A 9,396-nucleotide genomic window follows, 5' to 3' on the forward strand; every position below is an offset into this window, starting at 1 on the left:
TTTTTATAAAGATTTTGATAACTTAGAGACGTTATTATAGTTTAATTTAATAGTTTTAGTAATTATAAAGATTTTATAACTTTAACGTTATATAGTATTATTTTTATAAAGCAATATAAGATTTAACGACCTATTACCTGTATGTTTTAATAAAGATTTTATAATTTTAACGGTTATCAAGTATTATGTTTATAAGAAAGTCATAATGAAAATTAACACCTAGTACGTTAGTGTTTTATAAAGCATATTATAACTTTAACGTTATTATACGTATTATTTTTATAAAAAGCATATAATTAACACCTATATCCTGTAGTTTTTATAAAGATTTTATAACTTTAGACGTTATTATACTGTATTGATTTTTATAAAAAGCAATATAATTTAACACCTATACCTTATTTTTTATAAAGATTGTTATAACTTTAACGGTTATTATACTGTTTAATTTAATAGTTTTATTATTATAAAGTTTTATAACTTTAACCGTTATTCATAGTATTATGTTTACTAATAAGCAGGATAAATTTAGAATCACTATACCTAGTTTTATAAAGTTGTTATAACTGTTACGTTTATTATAGTATTATTTTTATAAAAGCATATAAATTTAACACTATACCTTAGTTTTTATAAAGATTTTATAACTTTAACGTTATTATAGTTTAATTTAATAGTTTTATTATTATAAAGATTTTATAACTTTAACGTTATTATAGTATTATTTTTATAAAAGCATATAAATTTAACACCTATACCTTAGTTTTTTATAAAGATTTTATAACTTTTATAAAAATAATACATAAATATGTAAATTTTCCGTGAACATATGAGTATTATCACTTAAACAATGGTAACTTTTAGATCTAGCAAAAAACAACTTGGACCCCGGAAACAAGAACCAAGAAGATAAAAGGAATAAGAGGCGATACCAGAAAACCCATGGGGGCCCAGCACTTTCGGTTTTTGGTGAAATTGAGGCAAAGCTGCTAGGGGCGGATAGATGAGGTTGTAAGGATAAAGTAAACATACATTATTTTTATATAACACATATAATTTCATATATATATAATACATATATATATATATAGTATAATATATATATATAGTAATAATAATATATATATATATATAGTAGTATATCTATATATATATAATCATATCTGTATATATATATATATATATATAGGTATAATATATATATATAATAATATATATATATATATGATATATAATCATATATAGTAGAGTATATAGTATATATATATATATATATATATATATATAAATATTATGAGAGTGATATAATATATGTGATATATATAAATATACTCATATTATAATATAGTATATATATAATATAATATGAGTATTGATAAGGTAGATGGGGAGTATAGGTGTAAGTGAGGTGATGAGGTAGTATAAATAGGTATAGATGGGGATAGTATATGAGTGGGAGGAGGCAGTATGGGGGGCTGGAGGCGGGAGAGGGGGAGAGGGTGAAGTAGTAGTAGTATGGTATAGGATGAGGGTGAGGGTAGGTAGTCGAGGGTAGGTATGAAGTGTAGTAGGAAGGTGAAGTATAGAGTATGTAGATATAGGGATAGTAATGTATGGAGGTGAGTAGGTAAGTGAGTAAAAGTTGGGGTTATGGAGTAGATGAGTAGGTGAGGGGGGTAGCTAGAGAGCAGGATAGTATGGATAATGAGATATAGTATAGTAGATATATAGTAGGGTATATAGTATATATTATAAAATACGTAATAGTAGTATATAGTAACATATAATATATATAATAGGCTGATATAGTAGTATATGATATAGCTATATATATATATATATTATATATAAATATGGAATATTAGTATATAGTTACTATATATATTATATATAATATATAGTAATAGAAATAAGGCAACAGATAAAATATATTATAGTATAGAGAGTGAATGAGTATGATAGTGGATATATATATGATATAAAGTAACTAATATATATATATATATATATATATATATATGTATTATATATATATGAAATTATATGTGTTATATAAAAATAATGGTATTTATTTACTTAAATAATTATGCTAGCAGCTTTTCTAATTTAAAAAAGAAAAGCTGCTGGGCCCATGGTTTTTTGTCGCCTTTATCCCTTTTATCTTTTGGTTTTGTTTCCGGGGGTCATAAGTTGTTTTTTGTAGATTAAAATTACATTTTAAGTGATAATACTCATATGTTCACGGAAAATTTACATATTTATAGTATTATTTTATAAAAGCATATAAATTTAACACCTATACCTTAGTTTTTATAAAGATTTTATAACTTTAACGTTATTATAGTATTATTTTTATAAAAGCATATAAATTTAACACCTATACCTTAGTTTTTATAAAGATTTTATAACTTTAACGTTATTATAGTTTAATTTAATAATTTTATTATTATAAAGATTTTATAACTTTAAACCGTATTATGGTAACTATTTTTTATAAAAAGGCATATAAATTCTAACACGCTATAACCTTAAGTTTTTTATAAAGATTTTATAACTTTAACGTTATTATAGTTTAATTTAATAGTTTTATTATTATAAAGATTTTATAACTTTAACGTTATTATAGTATTATTTTTATAAAAGCATATAAATTTAACACCTATACCTTAGTTTTTATAAAGATTTTTATACTTTAAGCGTTATCATGAGTATTAATTTTTATCAAAAGCCATATTAAATTTAACACCTATTACCTTAGTTTTTATAAAGATTTTATAACTTTAACAGGGGTTATATTATATGTTTGAATTTAAATAGTTTTATTATTATTAAAGATTTTTATAATTCTTAACGTATTATAGTATTATTTTTACTAAAAAGCATATAATTTTAACGACCTATACGTCTACAGTTTTTATAAAGATTATAAATTTATAACGTATGATAGTTTTATTTAATAGTTTTATATTATAAAGATTTTATAACTTTAACGTTATTATAGTATTATTTTATAAAGCATATAAATTTAACACTATACCTTAGTTTTTATAAAGATTTATAACTTTTTATAAAAATAACACACGTATGTAAACTCATTGTAGATACCCAGACAAATGCAAATATATATATATATGTATATATAAGTATTGTCATTTAAAATGAAATTTAGTCTACACAAACCATTTTTAGATAAAGGGACTTAAGCTTCCCACTCTTTGATTAACAATCACTGCTTATTCAAGCTCTTATCTACCCAACCTATAATGTTTCCATTTCTCTTCTGGGTCGAAACGGCAGTTGCTCTACTGCTAAAAAAACAAAAAAAAAAAAAAGAAAAAAAAAATTATAGGCCTGGTTTAGGGCAGAGTGCCCAATTTATGAGTGCAAATCATATTTTATAGTTTAAATACTAAACCATTCTGCTCATTCTAATGCTCCTTGGCTTCATTCGTGAAAAAGCCCTACAAGTAAAGATGATTATAAATGTAATGCCCATTATTATTACTATTGTGTTGTGTTCACTAGTTTTTAGGGCTAGTGGATAGGTAAAATTAATGTGATTTCTACATCAAAGATTAAAAATACTATTGCTACTAGAAAAAATCGTAAAGAAAATGGGTACGGGCCGATTTTAAGGGATCAAAACCCACACTCAAATGGGTGATAATTTGTCAAAATCTTTGTTACTTTTAAATGAGACAAGAATAGCTGTCCCAGCTACTGCAATAGCAACAAATAAAACAAACAAGAGATAAATAAAGAATATTGTCATTATCTTTTTTAATTTTATTTAAAACCTATTGATTGGAAGTCAATGATACTTATATATACTAAAAAGACAAGATCCTCATCAATAGATTCTCACGAAAGAAAGAGTCATACAACATCAACAAAGTGTCAGTATCAAGCGGCTGCTTCAAACCCAAAATGATGGTTAGATGAAAAGTGATAAGTGTGTGGCGGAAAAGACAAATTAAGAGAATGTCGTTCCGATGATACATGAAGCCCGTGGAATCCGGTAGCTACAAAAAATGTAGAGCCATAAACAGAGTCGGCGATGAAAATGGTGCTTGATAATATTCAATACTTGAAGAATAGTAAAATAGATTCCTAATATAACTGTGAGCAGAGCGCATATGATGTTTCATTGAAGTACTTTCGATCAATCTGTGGTGTGCTCAGGTAACAGTTACTCCTGAAGCTAATAAAACAGCTGTGTTTAATAAAGGTACTTGAAATGGGTTAAATGCATCAACACCGACTGGGGGTCAGCAAGACCCTAATTCGATTGTTGGAGATAAACTTCTGTGAAAAAAAGCCCAGAAGAAAGAAAAAAAAAATAAACTTCTGATAAAATAAATAGAATTATCCTCATCGAAGCCCAAATTCTACTGCATTGTGTGAAGTCCCTGAAGTGTGCCTTCTCGTCTCACATCTCGTCATCATTGAAATATAGTTTAAAATAATAATAAATAAACCCAATAAAACACAAATTAAAGTTGCTGTTATGAAATCTTGACTAACCCGGCTGTTAACCCAAATGCCCCAATAGCTGCGTTAGTGGTCAAAGGACTTTGGTCTACTAAGTGGTAAGGATGAAAGTGTCCAGTCATTTAATAAACTTCTGCTGAGTATAAAAGTTGTTAACTACAAAAACATAGGGATTGGATAACTGCTACTGCAGCTTCTAAAAGAAGTAGGAAGAACTGAGTCACTAGAATAAGAGTTAAAATAACTATACTAGCTCTCACTCCTTGCTTCCTAAAAGCGTCAAAAGAAGTGTCCGGCAATTATATTTGCTGCTAGTCGGACAGAGAGTGTGATTGGGCGATTAGGTTTCTAATTGTTTCAATGCAAACTATAAATATTATTAAAATTGTGGGAGTTCCTCTGGGACTAAATGAGCTAATATATCAATGGGGCGTGTAAAGTCACCGAATAATATAAAACCTATTTCATATTGGAAAAGCAAGGCTCAGAGTTACTAAAATATGAGCGGTACTAGTAAAAACATAGGGAAACAACCCTAAGAAATTTCTAAAAATAATAAAATCAAAAATAGGCCTAGTACCAAAACACTTATTCCTGATGGGGAAGAAGAGCTAAAGAGAGATCTTATTCTTTTAAAACCGTTTTGTTAATTATACTTCAGCTTACTATTCAACGTGTAGGTAACACTCAGAAGGATAGTGGTAAAAAGCATAAACCAATGAGTAAAGCAATTCAATTTAAAGATAACCCAAAACCTGTTGATGGATCAAAAATAGAAAACAAACCACTTATCATTGTAAAAAAAAATTTAGTTTTTGTGTGTTAAAAAAATCAGATGATTTAGTGATTAAAATAAATTTAAAATAGGTTGTGACGGAAAACATTAGCATAACTATTACACTATACGGTATAGTAAACTTCATATTAATGGTGATATTTGAGGAATGAAGAAAAATGTCTATAGACAATTTAGACTAGACAGGTCTATGTTTTTATTTAAACTAAATTTTCTTCACTAAGGGTAATTTACCGTAAGTTGGTTTAAGAGACCAGTGCTTATTCTCAGCCACTTAGTGACTAGTTTAGCAGAAACTCATTTGATAACGAAGGGGTATCAACTACTTCTAATACAATAGGTATAAAGCTATGATTCGCACCACAAATTTCTGAACATTTGACCGTAAAATACACCGGTCGGGATGAGAAAGAATGATAATTGGTTTAGTCGACCAGGAACTGCGTCTACTTTTAATTCCTATAGAAGGGATAGCCCATGAATGTAAAACGTCTGCAGCAGTTACCAAATACACGAATTTATTTTCCATAGGAATAATAAGGCGGCTATCTACATCTAATAGTCGAAATTGACCTTCTTCTAAGTCAGTTGATGGAATTATGAAAGAGTCAAAATTCTAATTCGTTAAAATCCGAATATTCATATCTTCAATATCACTGATGACCGATTGTTTTAATAGTAATGGAAGGAGAGTTTACCTCGTCTAATAAATAAAGAAGACGAAGGGATGGAAGCGCAACGAAAATCAAAATAATTGCTGGAATAATGGTCCAAATCGTTTCAATTTCCTGCCCTTCTAGTATAAATCGATTAATGTAAGAATTAGTTATAATCGCAATTATAAAATAGCCTACTACTACTGTAATTAAAATTAAATACAAATAAAATGTGATCATGAAAAAAAAATTAGTTGTTCCATTAAATGGAGACGCGCTATCTTGAAATATAAGTTGCCCTCATGTGGCCATTCAGGTTTTTAATCTGATTAATTAGTTAAATTGCTAATTCTGTATATGTGTGTTCTGATGGTGGGAAGTCGTGTTGTCACTCAACAGATGTTGTGTTTTTTTGGCATCCAAACACTAGACTACGTTGAGAGATTAGAGCTTCTCAAATAATAAAAATTAATATCAATACAGCATAATAGAGATTATAGACCCTACTGATGAGACAGCATTTCATTTAATAAAAAGCATCTGGGTAGTCAGAGTAACGACGGGGTATTCCTCTTAATCCTAAAAAAATGTTGAGGAAAGAATGTTAAATTGACTCCTAAAAAACATAATAACGAATTGAATTTTTAATCATCGAGCATGTAAAGAGACACCTAAAATTAGAGTAATCAAAGAGTAAGACCTCCAATAATTGCAAAACAGCCCCCATAGAGAGGACATAATGAAGTGAGCTACTACATAGTAAGTATCGTGTAAACATAATATCAATCGAAGAGTTTAGCTAGACAACCCCTGTAAGCCCCCATTGTAAATAAGAATACAAATCCTAAAGCTCAAGAAGGGGGGTCAAAACTGTAGTTTGTGTTCCATGGAGGGTTGCTAATCAGCTAAAAATTTTAATTCCTGTTTGGTACAGCAATAATTATTTGTGCAGCAGTGAAGTAGCACGCGTGTCAACGTCTATACCTACTGTGAATATATGGTGTGCCCATACAACAAATCCTAAAACCCCAATAGCCAGTATAGCATAAATTATACCAAGGTTACCAAAATGCTTCCTTTTTTTCCTCTTTGATGATTGATAATATGTGAGACAATTTCCAAAGCCTGGTAAAATAAGAATATATACTTCAGGGTGACCAAAAATCAAAAAAGATGTTGGTACAGAATAGGGTCTCCTCCTCCTGCAGGATCAAAAAAAGAAGTATTTAGATTTCGATCTGTCAATAATATAGTGATTGCCCAGCAAGGACTGAGTGAAAAGAAGAAGTAAAACAACTGTGATTTTGACTGCTCAAACAAAAAAGCGGGATCGCTCAAAACTATCCCCCTCAGTACGTATATAATCACTGTTGTAATAAAATTTACTGCCCCTAAAATGGAAGAAGCACCTGCTAAATGTAAAGAAAAAATTGCTAAATCTACAGAGCCACGGCGTGAGCAAATATTTCTAGCTAGAGGGGTAAACAGTCCAACCAGTCCCGGCACACCTGCTTCTACTAAAGAAGAGGCTAAAAGAAGCGTTAATGAGGGGTGGTAATAATCAGAAAACTTAAATTGTTTAATCGTGGAAAGGCTATGTCTGGTGCTCCTAATATTAATGGAAGCATTCAGTTACCCAAAACCCCCAATTAAAATAGGCATACTATAAAAAAAAATTATTACAAATGCGTGGCAGTAAACAATCACATATATAGGTGATCGTCTCCTAGAAGGAGCCTGCTTGCCCCGAGTTCAGCTCGAAATAATTAAACTTAACCCTGAACCAACTATGGCAGATCAAAATCCAAAAATTAAATATATTGTCCAATGTCCTTATGATTAGTTGAAAAAAAATCATCGCGGTAGAATGGCTGAGAGTAAGCAGAAGACTGTAGATCTTCCAACAGAGATTAATCTCTTTCTATCAGAGCTTTATAGTAAAAAAAATACATTAGACTGCAATTCTAAAAAATGCATTATTGCTAGAGCTTAAAATTTGAGACTTCTTTCTCTCGTTTAGCTTTGAAGGCTAATAGTCTTTATAACTTAAAATTTTATATTAATATTAAAATAAAGAAGAGCTAAAACAGAATAATAATTCTATTACCTGACAATACTACCCCAAATGGAAATATAGTTCTGTGTTTATTGATACTCATAAAGGTACATCTCTTCCTATTAATCTAATGAATAGCAAACACGCAGGTAATAAAAAAGATTCAGTAAACTTCTTTGAAATTAGAATGGTTCTTAAAAGAAATAGCCCATTTAACTAAACCCATTAAAACAACTCATTTTATTAAAAACCCCCAAATGGGGGTAGACCCCCCAGGGATAAAAATATTATTATAATTATTAAACTATCAGTTGTTTTCTCACCCAAAGGAAAATACTTGATTAATATGAGTAATCCCATGAAAAAATAAAATTAAAAATCAAATCTTAGTCTTAAAAAACTATAAGTTAAAAAAAATAAGTCTTTCAGATAGTATTGGAAATAAAAATAGCTCCAAGTATCAACAAGGTGCCCAATTGATGAATAGGCTAAGTTTGCGTAAGCTTGTTGATTGAGACCACCTAGTCCTCCGACTAACCCAGAGATTATTGCGAAAACTACTAAACAGATTTTATAAATTGAGTTTGTAAATCAATCAAAAATACAAAAAGGTCCTAACTTTGTCATGTATTAATATTCCACAATTAAATTATATTAAATCCCTTCTATTACCCCAGAAATCAAAAATGAAAAGGTCCAACACCAATTTTTAATAAGAGTGAAAAAAAAATAAGTAGGTTCATAAGAACTCGTTAAAAGAGAAGAAGAAACCAGAACAACTAATCTTAGACTCCCAAAATAAAAACCCAATAGAACCTAATACTTGAACAAAGAAAATATTTAATACCAGATTCAGTCTCACGTATATTAACTCTGTATTAACAAAGTTACAAAAGATAATATATTTATCTCTAGCCCTAATCACATTGAAAATCAGGAGTTAGAACATGCAACTATGGTTGTTCTAAATAACAGAATAAATAAGAATAAAATATGGTGTGGTAGAATAAACATTAATAAAGAAAGGGTTGTAACCTTTATAATTGAGGTATGAACCCAATAGCTTAATTAGCTTACCTTATCTATAAGTTAGTGTAATAGCACAAAGAACTTTGATTCTTTAGAAATATAAAAATATTACTTTATAATATTAGAGGGGGCTGACCCTCATATTCTACTCTATCAAAGTAGCCCTTTTTCAGGCATAATATAAAGAAAAAAGGATAGACAAAAGCTGCTAACTTTTAGTCTTAGCGGTTTAACTCCGTTATTTTTCTAGCTCTTATGGTGTAAAACACGTTAAGTTTTCAATTTAAAGATATAATATAAATTATTAAAGAGTATTAAAGAAAGATCAATCTATTTCGCCTAACAGCATTCAATGTTATGCCTATTTT

General features: G+C 28.9%; 1 protein-coding gene and 3 pseudogenes across 1 annotated transcript; all 4 read right to left on the reverse strand.

Annotated features, from left to right (window-relative positions):
• Positions 1 to 3,840: 3,840 nt before the first annotated feature.
• LOC106817108 lies at positions 3,841 to 5,437 on the reverse strand (annotated as a pseudogene).
• Positions 3,862 to 4,613, reverse strand: LOC106817106 (annotated as a pseudogene).
• A 130-nt stretch (positions 5,438 to 5,567) lies between the features above and the next one.
• LOC106817109 (cytochrome c oxidase subunit 2-like) lies at positions 5,568 to 6,251 on the reverse strand. Its single transcript, XM_014821759.1, is given in 4 exon segments — positions 5,568 to 5,664; positions 5,666 to 5,740; positions 5,742 to 5,900; positions 5,902 to 6,251. Coding segments are annotated over 4 exon segments (612 nt in total). The 5' UTR covers positions 6,184 to 6,251; the 3' UTR covers position 5,568.
• Positions 6,252 to 6,271: 20 nt separating this feature from the next.
• LOC106817107 lies at positions 6,272 to 7,575 on the reverse strand (annotated as a pseudogene).
• Positions 7,576 to 9,396: the final 1,821 nt, after the last annotated feature.

Source organism: Priapulus caudatus, unplaced genomic scaffold, assembly GCF_000485595.1.
Source record: "Priapulus caudatus unplaced genomic scaffold, Priapulus_caudatus-5.0.1 Scaffold1597, whole genome shotgun sequence".
In the NCBI taxonomy this organism is placed as follows: domain Eukaryota; kingdom Metazoa; phylum Priapulida; class Priapulimorpha; order Priapulimorphida; family Priapulidae; genus Priapulus; species Priapulus caudatus.